This window comes from Scyliorhinus torazame, chromosome 1 (assembly GCF_047496885.1).
Source record: "Scyliorhinus torazame isolate Kashiwa2021f chromosome 1, sScyTor2.1, whole genome shotgun sequence".
NCBI lineage: Eukaryota > Metazoa > Chordata > Chondrichthyes > Carcharhiniformes > Scyliorhinidae > Scyliorhinus > Scyliorhinus torazame.
In genome coordinates, this window is record NC_092707.1 from 109,895,480 (window position 1) to 109,911,160 (window position 15,681).

A 15,681-nucleotide genomic window follows, 5' to 3' on the forward strand; every position below is an offset into this window, starting at 1 on the left:
GTTGGTTGTGGGTGACAGAATGGAAGGCACAGTGGTCCTGAGGGCGCGACCCATCAACAGCTGGGCTGGTGAGAGGCCAGTGGCTAGTGGGGCCGAGCGATAGGCTAGCAGGGCTAGGTCGAAATCCGATCCGGCAGCAGCAGCCTTGCAGAGGAGCCGCTTGACAATGTGAACGCCCTTCTCCGCCTTTCCATTGGACTGGGGATGCAGAGGGCTGGACGTCACATGTGAGAAACCATACGAGGCAGCAAAAGATGACCATTCATGGCTGGCGAAACAGGGTCCATTGTCCGACATGACAGTCATCGGAATGCCGTGGCGAGCAAAGGTGTCTTTGCAGGCCTTTATGACAGCGGACAATGTCAAATCGTGCAGGCGTATGACCTCTGGATAGATGGAAAAGTAGTCAACGACGATGACATAGTCCCTGCCGAGCCGTGAAAGAGGTCCACACCCACCTTCGCCCAGGGGGACGTCACCAGCTCATGGGGCAGAAGCGTTTCAGGAGGTTGCGCCGGTTGAAACCTTTGGCAGGTGGGGCAGTTGAGCACCATATTGGGAATGGCATCACTGATGCCCGGCCAGTATACCGCCTCTCGGGCCCTCCGTCTGCACTTCTCGACCCCCAGGTGGCCTTTGTGTAGTTGGTCGAAGACCAGCTTGTGCATGCTGTGCAGAATCACAATCCGGTCCAGCTTCAGAAGGACACCATCAATGACGGCCAAGTCGTCTCGGACATTATAGAACTGCGGGCACTGCCCTTTGAGCCACCCACCCGTCATGTGGCGCATCACACGTTGTAGAAGGGGGTCAGCCGCAGTCTCTCGGCAAATACGGGCCAGACTGGAGTCGTCAGCTGGCAGATTTGCCGATATGAAACCCACCTATGCCTCGACCTGACAGGCGAACCCCTCCGAATCTGGGGGCATGATCACTGCTTTAGATAGGGCATCCGCAATGACAAGGTCCTTACCCGGGGTGTAGACCAGTTGGAAGTCATACCTCCTGACTTTAAGTAGGATGCGCTGGAGGCGAGGGGTCATCTCGTTTAGGTCCTTATTAATGATGCTGACCAGGGGGCGGTGGTCAGTCTCAACGGTAAACCGGGGGAGACCATACACATAGTCATGGAACTTGTCTAACCCGGTTAGCAAGCCCAGGCACTCCTTTTCGATCTGCGCGTAGCGCTGTTCTGTGGGGGTCATGGCCCGCGAGGCATAGGCGACCGGGGTCCATGACGCAGTGTCATCCTGCTGCAGGAGTGCCGCCCCAATGCTGGACTGGCTGGCATCAGTCGAGATTTTAGTGGCACGAGATGTGTCGAAAAACGCCAAAACCGGTGCTGTGGTGAGCTTATGTTTGAGCTCCTCCCATTCCTGCTGGTGTGTGTGTGGCCACTGGAACTCCGTGGACGTCTTGACGAGGTGGCGCAGAGCTGTCGTGTGGGAGGCAAAGTTGGGAATGAACTTCCCCAGGAAGTTGACCATGCCTAGGAAGCGTAGCACTGCTTTCTTGTCTGCCGGCTGCGGCATGGCTGTAATGGCGCTCACCTTGTCTGCATCCGGACGGACCCCAGACCGGGAAATGTGGTCCCCCAGGAACTTCAGCTCGGTTTGGCCAAAAGAACACTTGGCTCGGTTGAGGCGCAGGCCGTTTTCGCGTATGCGCGCAAAGACGCGCTGGGGACGATAGATGTGCTCCTGTGGTGTGGTGGACCAGATGATGACGTCGTCCACGTAGACGCGCACCCCTTCGATACCTTCCATCATCTGCTCCATGATCCTATGAAAGACCTCGGATGCCGAGATGATGCCAAATGGCATTCGGTTGTAGCAGAACCTGCCGAAAGGGGTGTTGAAGGTGCACAGCTTTCGGCTGGACGGATCCAGTTGGATCTGCCAAAAACCCTTTGAGGCATCCAGTTTCGTGAAGATTTTAGCCTGGGCCATTTCGCTTGTGATCTCTTCCCGTTTGGGTATGGGGTAGTGTTCCCTCATAATGTTGTTGTTGAGGTCTTTTGGATTAATGCAGATCCGGAGCTCGCCGGAGGGCTTCTTAACACACACCATGAAGCTGACCCATGGCATGGGCTCCGTGACCTGGGATAGGACCCCTTGGTCCTGGAGATCCTGCAGCTGCTGCTTGAGGCGGTCTTTGAGTGGCGCTGGGACCCTACGAGGTGCGTGAATGACCGGGGTGGCGTCTAGTTTCAGCCGAATTCTGTAGGTGTAGGGCAGTGTTCCCATGCCCTCGAATGCCTCCTGGTTGTGGGCGAGGAGCGATTGGAGCTGTGCGCTGAACTCTGCATCCGGGAAGTCAGATGTGCCGCCTGGAGAGAGAGAGTGGACTCGTTGCACGAGGTGGAGAGTCTTGCATGCCTGTGCGCCTAGCAGGGAGTCCTTCGATGAGCCGACTATCTCGAATGAGAGTGTGGCCGTGTGTGTGTTGTGTGTCACCTGGAGCTGGCAGGATCCAATAGCCGGGATAACGTTCCCGTTGTAGTCGACCATCCTGCAACGGGACGGTCGAATTGGTGGTCTGACCTTCATGGCGTAGAAGGCTGACCATGCTATGAGGTTGGCGGAGGCGCCAGTGTCCAGGCGGAACATTATCGGTGATCGGTTGACCATTAGGGTGGCACACCATTCATCACCCGGATTGATCGTGTTAACTTGCACCGGCTGGTGGGTCCTGGGTGGAGACATTCGGTTCCCATCAATGACCGCAACACGGAAGGCGTCTGTGTCACTGGTCTGGATATCGTCTGGGCACGATTCGTAATAAGGAGGCTGAATGGTCCGCACGTCCCTGCGAGGTTGTCGGAGTTGGGGAACATTGACAGGTTGAGCTGCTCGACAGCAAGCAGTGTAATGGCCCACCTTGCCACAGCGGAGGCATTGTCGGGTTCTTGCGGGACATTGCCGCTTTAAATGTGTGGCTCCACAGTTGCTGCACGTCGTGATGTCATGGCGTTTTTTGCGCCACTGCGCATGCGCGGTTCGGTCTTGCATCGAGCGCGCCTGCGCATCACGTCCCTCAGTGTTGCCGTAGTGTTTGGCGCGCACAAGCGCGGGAGGCCTCGAAAAGCGCGTGAAATGTCCGCCCTCGTCCGGGCCACGGGCCGGGAGGAACTCGATCACCTGGACCCGTTCGGCCTCGTAGGGCGCCTGCCTCGCCGATCCAGCCGCATAGGACCCCTGCCGCGCCAATTCGGCCGCCTGAAATTGGGTATAACGGCTAGACGCGTTTTCGTGCAGGACACAGGCTTCGATTGCGGAGGCTAAGGTGAGGCCTTTTATTTTTAAGAGCTGCTGGCGTAGGGTGCCCGAGGTGACCCCAAAAACGATCTGGTCCCGAATCATGGAATCGGAGGTGGTGTCGTAACCGCAGGACTGCGCGAGGATGCGTAAGGAATGACTGAAAGGGCTTATCCTTACCTTGCAGGCGCTGCTGGAAGAGATACCTTTCGAAGCTCTCGTTGACCTCGACGTTGAAGTTGAAGTGTTGGTCGAGCTTGAGAAGGACCGTCTTGTATTTGGTCTTGTCCTCGCCTTCCGCGAACCCCAGGGCGTTGTAGACATGGATGGCATGTTGACCTGCCGTGGTGAGGAGGATGGCGATCTTTCTGGTGTCCGAGGCGCTTTCCTTTTCGTTGGCTTCCAGAAAGAGCTGGAAACGCTGTTTGAACAGCTTCCAATTAACGCCGAGATTTCCAGCGACTTGCAGCGGCTGCGGTGTGTTGACGGTGTCCATGGTGCAGGATGGCAGATTCCGGAGGATTTGTAGGTAGGTACCAAATTCACTCCTGGTACTATGAAGTGTTGGGTACTGTGCCACACAGATGAACCAACACGGTTGTGAATGGTACAACGCAGTTTTATTTCAAACATCTATTTACACTGGTAAACTGTTTACTGAGGTTCGACCATGACCCTTGATTCTGTGAATCTATTCCTAATTCTATCTTGTAGTGGCACTCAGCACATGGTGGATGTCTGAGTGGCCTGCAATGAGCTCTGTGCCCTGAGCCGTCTCCTGCTCGAGTGACCAGGAAGTGTCGTGTCCCCTGTTTTGTACTGTGTATGCTCTTGCCTGTGATTGGCTGTCGTGTTGTGTGTGTTGATTGGTTCGTTGATCTGTCCATCAGTATGTATGTATGTGCTATGATGTTTACCTGAATATCATGACAGTTCCCAGCACTGATCCCTACGGAACATCACTAGTCACAGCCCTCCAATCAGAAAAGCACCCTTCCATTGCTACTCTCTGCCTTCTATGACCTAGCCAGTTCTGTATCCATCTTGCCAGCTCACCTCTGATCCCGTGTGACTTCATTTTTTTTTAGGTGGATTGGCCACGCCAAACTGCCCCTTAATTGGAAAAAAAGCCAACTGGTCAGGTTCGTCAAGAGACAAGTTGCCTGTCAACACAAAGCCAAGATAGCAAAATTTGGAAACCATTTCCACTGTTTAGCGTGACCAAGAGTGGAGATGTCATACCCTGTCCCATAATCACTGTTTTCTTGACACAGACAGGAAGAACAAGTTACAGGTGTGGAAGAGACGATACATAATTTTTGTCGCTGAATTTCTATGTGAGCCACTAGCGCAGTATCATCATCTTCGAAGAGTTCTCTGATCAGGATGGGCTATATTTTTGTCACTTTCAGTCCGGACATCATAGAGCTTACTCTGTCTGACTGAATATGCAGGTAAACTCCTTCTGTATTGGCAGGGAAGGCAAAGGTCAGGAGCATGAAGAAGAAAATACCAATCAAAATGGGGCAAGACACAGCCCTATTTCAATCCACTCTTCACCCCGAAACTGTCAGAAGTGATGCCATCAAATGGAACGTGCGGGGGGACATGCCACTGACTCTTTGGACCAAAGTGCTTCTTTCTGAGGCATGTGTTCTCAGCACCCTGTTCTATGGCTGTGAAACATGCACGACTGACTGCCATCAAGAATGGAGCTACAGGGGCAGCATGATGGCGCAGTGGTTAGCATTGTTGCCTCACAGCAGGTTCAATCCCGGCTCTGAGTCACTGTGTGTGTGGAGTTTGCACATTCTCCTCGTGTTTGCGTGGGTTTCGCCCCCACAACCCAAAGATGTGCAGGGTAGGTGGATTGGCCACGCTAAATTGCCCCTTAATTGGAAAAAAAAATGAATTGGGTACTCTAAATTTATTAAAAAAAAGAATGGAGCTACAACAATTTTCATCTTTGTCGTTGCACTCTTGGCACCTCACGAAATGACAAAATCATAGATGTGACAGTCCACTCAGTTATCTGAACTATTTCAAAAACAGGTAACCACCGAGTTCTCTACTATTTATATCATATCAGAACATGCCATTACCGTTTTCACAGGAATTTATTTTAAAGCAGCAGACATCTGATCCAACAGTCTCCTTCTCAGGGGACTGCATGCAGTACAAACCAGCAGCCTGTCCATAAAGGGCACAAACTACTAACTTAAATCCCTAAATTGAACTTCTCAAAGTCTATAATATATCTGTAATCTGAAATCTAGCAAATTCAGACCAGTCTTCATAGGTCAACGTATCATTTTTCGTGTGGATTTACCTTCATCACTATCCAACTGACAGGCATGATCTCAGAAAGTACTATACTCTGATTTTGCTCGGTGTGGGAAGCAGCAAACCAAGATCATACCTTATTTTCTCTGATCAAGTGGTCAGCCAGGTCTACAATTAAAGTAATTCTTCGACTGGTCACATGTTTCATACTCCCTAGAATACTGGCAGATAATCATACCCTGACAGTTTTACCTTGTTTTCTGCCATTTTCCACATTGGCCACTGAGATTTTAGTTTTATATTTGGAAGAACAATGGCAGTTTCCAACCTTCACCTTTAAGCAATCATCCTCTGTCAGTATATCAAATAAGCAGGTGGTGAGGGTTAGAACTTGCAGCTAGTCTTAAAAGTTCATAAATGTATAATTTACAGAGAGTCACACATTGTGCACCTCTAAATAACCAAAATCTCAGCCTGCTCCTACACAAGTTCAGGTCTCACCAATTACCAACCATATTTTTTAATTAAAACAGTAAAAAATATATACAAGGCCAAGTGGTACAAACACTCATTTTGTGTTGGAGAAACAGGGTACCCTCCCCTCAGTACCAATGTACGGGGAGGGAGGGTGGATACTCTGATTAGTAAAACAGTTCACAACACACTTCTACAAAAAACAAATGGTACAAGCACTAAACCTTGCGCTGGAGAGACCAGATACCCTCGCCTCTGTACCAACAGGGGGGGGTTCCCCCACAAAAATGTAAAGATACCTCCATTGTCCACCTGTACAAGCAGAAAGGAACTTGCTAATAGTGTGACAATCAATGAGGAATCTCAATATTCTCCAATACCAGCAAGAGATTTACCAGAATTCCTCAGAACCGTTTAATACAAGTTCCCATGGCATTAGTCAAAGAGCAGCAGGGGACATTTTCTGGTTTCTTAGCTAATAATTATTCCTCAATTTTCAGACATTGCAGTACAAAAATTAGCTGCTGTGTTTTAAAAAAAAAATAATCTTTATTGTCACAAGTAGGCTTACACACTGCAATGAAGTTTCTGTGAAAAGCCCCTAGTCGCCACATTCCGGCGCCTGTTCGGGAACACGGAGGGAGAATTCAGAATATCCACATTACCTAACACACGTCTTTTGAAACTTGTGGGAGGAAACCGGAGCACCCGGAGGAAACCCACGCAGACACAGGGAGAACGTGCAGACTCCACACAGACGGGGACGAAAGGCGGGAATCAAATCTGGGACCCTGGCACCGGGAAGCAACAGTGCTAGCCACTGTGCTGTCACAACATTGAGAATACTGCTAAAGAACTTAATTGACTATGAAGCATTTTGGGGCGTCGCAAACTTCTTTATAAATCCAAGTTCTTCCCTATTCTTGGTGGGCAGCGTCTCGGAGCTTGGAGGGACTGGTAGAGGAGTATGAGCTGCCCAACAGGAACGGGTTCTGGTACTTACAGTGCAAAACTATGTGAAGAAACAGGTGCCGTCCTTTCCTGACCTGCGACCCTTGGGGTTGCAGGACAAAATGGTGTTGAAAACAGGTGTTGGTGAGGGCAGGGTGTCGGAGATTTATAAAGAGTTACTGGACTGGGTGGGCCCCCGAAAGGAGAAGTTAAGAGGAAGTGAGAGGTGGAGCTGGGGAGGGTGCTGGAGGCTGGGTAATGGAAGGAGGCTCTGAGAAGGGTGAATGCATCTTCTTGATGCGCTAGGCTTAGCCTTATTCAATTTAAAGTAGTCCACAGGGCACACATGACGGTGTCCAGAATGAACAGGTTTTTTGAGGGAGTGGAGGATAGGTGTCTGCGGTGCGCGGCGGAGAGGGGGGGGGTCGAACCATGTCCAGATGTTTTGAGCCTGTCCAAAGCTGGAGGAATTTTGGCAGGGACTCGCTGATGTAATGTCTGAGGCGCTGAGGGTGAAGGTGGCAATATTTGGAGTGCCGGAAGACCCGCAGAGAAGGTTGGGGGGGGGCGTGGCAGGGAGACAATTTTGAAAACTGTTAGATCCCTTCCAATGTTAGAATGCACGCTTACATTTCTGACAATTGAGAGATTAAAAGTAGAATTAGCAGCTTTTGTAAGAGGTAATTTCACATATTCACTTATTCAACAATTTTGAATGGCAACAGCAACACGCAATAGTTAAATCACAATATGGAACGCCACCAAAAAAAAAAAAAAAAAATCACAAAAGTTAAGTAGCAATATACAGGAAATGCATGAAACCAGTTAACTTGCTGACCACACATTCACCACCTCCTGTTCAGTAAATAAGCTGCAGCAATAGTGAACAATAATTAGTCTCATAACAGCCAAATTGTGACAGTATAATACTAATGAGTTCTGACAATAGCTATTACAAACTATTAGCCAGTGATTCTCCCAAAGCTGCACCAGACCACTCAGATTCAAGTACTTCATCAAATTCGCTATCAGAGTGCTGTTTGTCAGATTGAATTAGGGGTGTCAGCCAGTTTATAGTGTGATTTAACCATCAGAAGTAACGTCAAACCAAGAACAAGTTCAAGAAAGCAGAACTGAGAAACAGCAACTAGCAGGGATTTCCAGGGATCATTTACTTCTCTCCTGTGCTCAAAGCACCATCTTTAGCTGGATCAGTACCACTCCTTCGTGAAAATTAGAAGTCAGACAACAATTACAGTCAGTGGCTAAACTGCTGCAAAATATTCAACTGTTCAGTACCTAAATGAACACATTATCCTACCCCCGACTCCATACTGCAGCCTCAGAGTATCATCCAAGACTCAGCTCTTCATCATACCTCTAGCATCTTAAATTTGCAGAGCTTGCATTACTTGCTTGAAACAAATCTGTAAAAATGTTCTAAACAGAACAGTAAAACAACAAGTGTGTTTCAACAAGTTTCTTACTTTATCATTTCTTCAATTTCATTTTTTTAGAATTACGTATTCTTTTCAAAAGAATATTTGGTGCCACGTACTGTGAGATTGACTGGATCTTTCGGTCAAGTTTGCCGTCCACTGGTAGCCCATCAGGAATGGGTTTGGTTTTGGATTCTGGATTCATTTATGTTGCAGGATGGATTGCAGAGTACCAACAAAAGACTCAGATCGGGATAGTAACAGATCACACAGGTCAACCCCAAAGACACAAGTTTATTCAGCTGATTATGGAACCGCATTAAGTCACAATAGGGAGTTCAAAAAAGCCATGAATATACAAAAATAAACTTCAAAACTAACAGAATGATAGATAGAAAGCCAGAATGAAAATGTTCAATTGGCTGTATAGTCTGCTTCTGCGCTGCAAAATTCTTTCATTCTAATATTACAAAGTATATGTTTACAATATCATGTCATATCAGGCCCCTGGCAATTAGCTTTTTGGTCGACAAGCAGAAGCAAGGTTCAGGTTCATGTTGAAATAGGTCAGATATATTTCCTATCAGACAAAAAAAATGATTTACGGCACAGCATCCTAAGATAACTAGTTCTCCCCAATATAGCTTTGGGGGGAAAAAAAATCAATGTTACCTTAAAAAAATGATATCCATCATTTTAGAATACTTTACTTCATTATGCCACTGTTCAGCTCTGGGGGAGGGTGACAGATGTCGGAAGACCAACATACAATACAATGGGCAAAGAGTAAACAAGATCAAGCAATTTCTTATGGTAGCCCATTTTTTACTATGGCCTGTAACTTTTAACATTAAGGTTCTTCCATTATCTATAGCACAGCAATAAAATCATTACCTTAGTTAATGCGGCTGTCGATCCTGCGGTTTTTGAAGCCTTTGTAACTGTAATTACTGAAGAGCAATTGTCCGATTTATTTTTCTCAACGGTCTGCATTTTACAAGTACCCTGTACTTTGGATGCAGCAGGGGCGGACCTGCTTGCCTTCTTCATTCTGTGCTCACAGCTTGTGATACATTTACAATTGAATCTGAAAAACACATTAACCTGTGCATTAAGGAATAAGGAATAAACAAGTAACATTTGCAAGATTAGGTTCATAATAATCATAATAATCTTTATTATTGTCACAAGTAGGCTTACATTAACACTGCAATGAAGTTACTGTAAAAATTAATAGCAAAAAGCCAATTTCAAAGTCTATATACGGTATTTAAAAATTAATTATTTTTTAAAAACCTCCTGTAAAATAGTTGATTAAAAATGCACTTCCCTCCGTTTCTTCAAGGCACTGACACTTGTTGGCTAATCACAGACGTCAGTACTTCAATAAGTAGTCATTTTAATCTTTTAAATGTTAGCCTATGAAATGAGAGCCATCAGGCTGTTTTGACTGAATGGCAGCACAACCATAAACAATGCTGGTGTTGATGAGTAAAGGACTCCCTGTTGCGATTAAGCCATCTTTTTCTCAGAAACAGAGAAAACAAAGTTCTTGCTACAATGTCATTCTTCTACAAGCTGAATTCTACAAACCCCACTCTCAGCCACATTCTTTTGATTGGAGATAGTGCAGATCAATTTAGGGAAAAAGAGATAGAATAAAATAGATCAACTGTCTGATTAATTTGGAAATGGCAAGATGTAACAGATAATCCAATAAATGCTATCAGATACAGTGGGGTTTCATACCAAGAGGCGAGAGCTGTTGAGCATAATTGGATTCAGTACAAGTTTCTCAGGAGACGACATTAACCACAGGACAGATGTGAAAAGAAAATAGTGATGCCAAGAATATCAACAGATGAAGTAGACTACGAGTTGAGTCAACAGTGCGGCGTGATAGTACTGCTGGTTAGACTTGCAAAAACAATTAATTTCAGTTTTTGACAATATTTTCATTGCCCCACCACAGGCCTTCGAGAAGAAACCGAACGATTCAGCGTTTGCATTGCAGGAGGACTAAAGCTCTTGGCACCAAGGGTGTGTGATCTAAAGAAAGCTAACACATATGGATTGGTATTACTCGTGAAAGTGAGGATCAAGTTGCATGTTAAATAAAGAGCAAAGTAAACAAGAAACAAGGCAGAAGGGTTAATTTGGACGAGAATGAAATATCAGCAATAGCACAGATAAACCTGTTTCAGGAGATCTGCATGCTGTTGTATGAACAGCTCTATTTTCCTCCAAATAATTTGCCCCAGCCTTGAAAAGATGCATGCAAAATTATTGTGTGTAGATCAGGGGAGAATGGAGATTCAGGAATTGTAGTCACAAGCTGCTGAACTTACTGTGATGAACTTTGGCCCTAAAGGTATAAAAAAAAATATCTTTCATTTCTTAAAAACAATTAGGATTCTACAAATCTTTTAAAGAAAAAGACTTGGGTCAACCAATTGTATTGGGATCAATTGTAATTTTCTTGGACAAGAAGAAATACAGATCCATTTGACCTGGCAACCCTTGACCTGGAAGCAGAACCAACAAGAAATAAGTTAAGAAAAAAAAACATGTAGCTGACAAACACAAAGGAAAGCTACAAGCAAAGGAACTAGAGGGTGAAAGCAATTAGCACACTCACAGATACAACACTTAGAAAGCAGAGACAGGAAGAGGAAAACAGAAAATTATTCTGATGAGAAGAAGCAATTCACTCAGTAAGGGAACCCGTTTTTCTGTCTGACAGAAAAGGAGACAGGGACTCTTGGAAGTACTGTGCAAGCTGGTTAAGGAGGTCTAAAATCTGGACTGTTTTTTGAATAGCTGACGAGGTAAAGAGCTGGGTGTTTTCCAGAAGGGGTCAGACCATTAATGGAATATTATTGGTTGGGTGGTGGAATAGGAAATGTGGAAAGCTACACCATCAGGTTTGTCATGACCCGAGGGGGAGGGTTAATAGAAGTGTGCCTTTATTCCAAGGTGATAACTGTTGTCAGATAGGGCTCTTGACCTACCATGCATGAAGAAAGAACAGCATATTGTGCATACCTGTGGCTATTAGTGTCACATGTCGGTGGAGAGGGATATGGGTGCTTGCAGTTGCATAAGATGCATCGTTGTTGTATCAACTATTTAAAGTGAAATCTAACTTTTGTTTTGAAATACTGCTTGCCTTTTAATTCATGATCAATTTGTGTTGGTTCTGATTCAGCTTAAAAGTGAAACCTTGTTGGTAATTTCTTCATTTGGGAGCCACTTAGTAAATCTGACCATTTTGGTTTGCACTGCGCCCACGGAGATCGGTACAGCACCTTATTTGAGGATATTTTTACAACTCAACATCCCAAAGCATTTGACAGCCACTGATGTATTTACCCTCTTGTAACGCAAGACAGGGCACATACAGGTTGAGAATCCCTTATCCAAAATTCCAAAAACTGAAAAATTCCAAAATCCGCACTTTTATTTGAGTGCCGACGTGACATCGAGTGGAAAATCCCACAAGGTTCCTGGATGATACGCAGTTCCCAACGTTCTGCATATGCGGTGTTCCTAAAGCGCACTGCACACACGCAGTATAAACCAAAATCCCCAAAATTCCGACATCCGATACACCCGGCCTCAAGTGTTTCGGATAAGGGATTTTCAACCTGTACCAATGTCCAACAAACAGCAAAGAGATAGTCCGTTATTGGGAGCTGGTTTTATGAAATCTGCCTTCAAATAAATTATGACATGTAGTGTTACTACAAAGAGGCATGATGTGGAGTGTATAACGTCGGTTGAAGGTCCTGTGCGGTGAGGAGGTCTTGTTCAAACTTGTGCATGAAGATGTTGGCATATTGAGGTGCGAATTTGGTCCCCATGGCTGTTCCGTTCATCTGGATGAAGAACTTGTTGTCGAAGGTGAAGACGCTGTGATCCAGAATGAAGCGGATGAATTGCAGAATTGCGTCTGGAGATTGGCAGTTGTCGGTGTTGAGTACTGAGGCTGTTGCACCAATGCCATCGTCATGGGGGATGCTGGTGTAGAGTGCCGAGATGTCCATTGTGACACCTCTTTAACCTGGGGTTACCCCTATCTCTGGTTCTGTGAACACTTAATTAACTGCAAATGCTCGCATTCAAAGCATTGTCTTGCATCTTTGACTTTGTCTATATATATGTTTCTGGAACATACCTCTTCACTCACCTGAGGAAGGAGCAGTGCTCCGAAAGCTAGTGTTTGAAACAAACCTGTTGGACTTTAACCTGGCGTTGTAAGACTTCTTATTGTTGTTGCTAACTTTTGGTTGGCTCTTAGTAGTCGTGAAACGACTACACGATGACATTAATAAGTTCCATCCAACCATCAGACTCACCATGGACTACTCTCCAAAATCAGTTGCATTCTTGGACACACTCGTCTCCATCAAGGACGGTCACCTCAGCACTTCGCTTTACCGCAAACCCACGGATAACCTCATGATGCTCCACTTCTCCAGCTTCCACCCTAAACACATTAAAGAAGCCATCCCCTATGGACAAGCGCTCCGTATACACAGGATCAGCTCAGACGAGGAGGAGCGTAACAGACATCTACAGACGTTGAAAGATGCCCTCGTACGAACGGGATATGGCACTCGACTCATCGATCGACAGTTCCAACGCGCCACAGCGAAAAACCGGACCGACCTCCTCAGAAGACAAACATGGGACACAACCGACAGAATACCCTTCGTCGTCCAGTACTTCCCCGGAGCGGAGAAACTACGTCATCTTCTTCACAGCCTTCAACACTTCATTGATGACGATGAACATCTTGCCAAGGTCATCCCCACACCCCCACAACTTGCCTTCAAACAACCGCGCAACCTCAAACGAACCATTGTTTGCAGCAAACTACCCAGTCTTCAGAACAGTGACCACGACACCACACAACCCTGTCATGGCAATCTCTGCAAGACGTGCCAGATCATCGACATGGATACCACTATTACACGTGAGAACACCACCCACCAGGTACGCGGTACATACTTGTGCGACTCGGCCAACGTTGTCTACCTCATACGCTGCAGGAAAGGATGTCCCGAAGCGTGGTACATTGGCGAGACCATGCAGTCGCTGCGACAACGAATTAACGGACATCGCGCAACAATCACCAGGCAGGAATGTTCCCTTCCAGTCGGGGAACACTTCAGCAGTCAAGGGCATTCAGCCTCTGATCTCCGGGTAAGCGTTCTCCAAGGCGGCCTTCAGGACCCGCGACAACGCAGAATCGCCGAGCAGAAACTTATAGCCAAGTTCCGCACACATGAGTGCGGCCTCAACCGGGACCTGGGATTCATGTCGCATTACATTCATCCCCCACCATCTGGCCTGCGAAATCCTACCAACTGTCCTGGCTTGGTACAATTCACACCTCTTTAACCTGGGGTTACCCCATCTCTGGATCTGTAAAGATTTAATCACCTGCTAATGCTCGCATTCCAAGCATTGTTTGGCATCTTTGAATTTGTCTATATATGTGTTTCTGGAACAGACCTCTTCATTCACCTGAGGAAGGAGCAGCGCTCCGAAAGCTAGTGACATCGAAACAAACCTGTTGGACTTTAACCTGGTGTTGTAAGACTTCGTACTGAACTAATACTAGAACATGTGACGCTCAGCAGTTTTGAACCTGACGATTCCTGTAATAACCAATATCTTCCGTCAAACAATATGAGCGAGTACAGAATATGTCTTGTTCTTTTTTCAATTCTGCACTACTGTTTACAGCTTTACTTCCTTTGTAACAGGGACACAAGATCTCAATCCAATTGAAAGAATTCAGTTTGGGTATTCATGTCATCGGGGTCATTTTCCAGTGAATTCAACAAGCCAGTGAGCCAAGTTTAGTACAAGTCTCAAAAGTCACGATGTTGGCTTATGGAATCAAATGTTTCAGGAGCAGTCATGAGGATGGATCCTTTTCAGATCTTATCATATGATGTTAAACCAAAGGTTGAAGGGTCAATCACTGTGATCAATTCAAGGGACAGCAAGGTTGACCAATTAAGTAGTACCATGCGGTCTTTATCAAAAAGATAAGATAATGTTGAAGATGTGATTTGAGAGTTGTGAATGGAGAGTTTACTTATACATGCTCCAGTCAGTAATCACAGTCAGTGAAAATCAAAACACACCTTTCCTTTATGGAAAGGCAATATAATCCAGACAATTGCAAATTATAGGTGACAACAGAACCTGGTTTTATACATACTGGAGAGGGGGAGATTGCCTACGTAAAAATTACAGCATTAAAGTGCTGCTTTTCTCCAATCTTGTGAATGATGGAAAAAGTGATCCGAGTGTGGAGGCTAAATGAATGAGGAGGAATTCCAATAGTTATAAAAAATAATTTATGAAAAAATATAAGTGACTGAGCTCTTGAAATTACCTGTCAAATTCCGCAATCATGTGACATCTAAATTAACTTTTTTTTTGCTGAAAACATTTCAGAAAACAGCAGTTTTCCACAGAACGAGATGGGGGCAGAATCTTTCCTCCATGCTTGTTACATCAACATGCTTCCTCCAACCACCTCAACATTCGTGTCATTTCCAGAGTGGCCGCTGCAAACAGGTGACAACTATGGATTCTGATACGAGTAATACCAACACCACCGTCAACATGAATCAAGTCTTGAATTTTAAAAGTTTGTCCTAAAAATCAAAAGTTGTTTTATCCCCCCCCCCCTCCCAAGATTAATAGTTAGCTTAAAACATCATACGTGGCTTTTTTGCATCTCCAATAGGTCAGTGCTCTTAACACAAATTATATTACTTTCACGTTTGGGAGCAACACAGCCTAATTTCAGTGATTAATGTCCTGTACCTCAAGAGCCCTGGAAGAAAGTCTGACCCAAGATTGAACCAGACTCTTCTTCAGGTGTCTACTGGACTACCCAAGGCTAGCATTTGGTCCATTGCATAAGCTAATGAGGGTTCTAATGCCTGATTTAGTTCAGGAAAACTGGGATGACCAGGGGGAGGCCTACTCTCACCAAAGTGGTCTCTCTTGGAAGACAAAGATCTCCCTCAAGTGGAGGGTCTTCACGATGTCTCTCCTTTTCCATTCTTTCTTGAAATGGGGGCGTTGCTGTCAAGGTCAGAAGTTGTGGTCCATCCCAAATTGCTCTCGAGGGAAGTTAAGAGTCAACCACATTGTCGTGCATCTGGAGTCGCATGCAGGCCAGACTAAGCAAGGATGGCAGATTTCATTCCCTAATAGGCATCCATGAATCCAATGGGTTTTTACGA

At 45.8% G+C, this 15,681-nt stretch overlaps 1 protein-coding gene across 8 annotated transcripts in view; it reads right to left on the reverse strand.

The window, feature by feature from the left end:
- The window catches only part of specc1la (sperm antigen with calponin homology and coiled-coil domains 1-like a), a 520,876-nt gene that overhangs the window by 421,987 nt on the left and 83,208 nt on the right, over positions 1–15,681 (reverse strand). For all 8 annotated transcript variants that reach the window (XM_072499675.1, XM_072499732.1, XM_072499723.1 and 5 more), the window contains exon 2: positions 9,299–9,491. In XM_072499675.1, coding sequence (XP_072355776.1) covers positions 9,299–9,454 — 156 coding nt within the window. In that variant the 5' untranslated portion in view covers positions 9,455–9,491. The remainder of the gene's footprint in view (positions 1–9,298; positions 9,492–15,681) is intronic.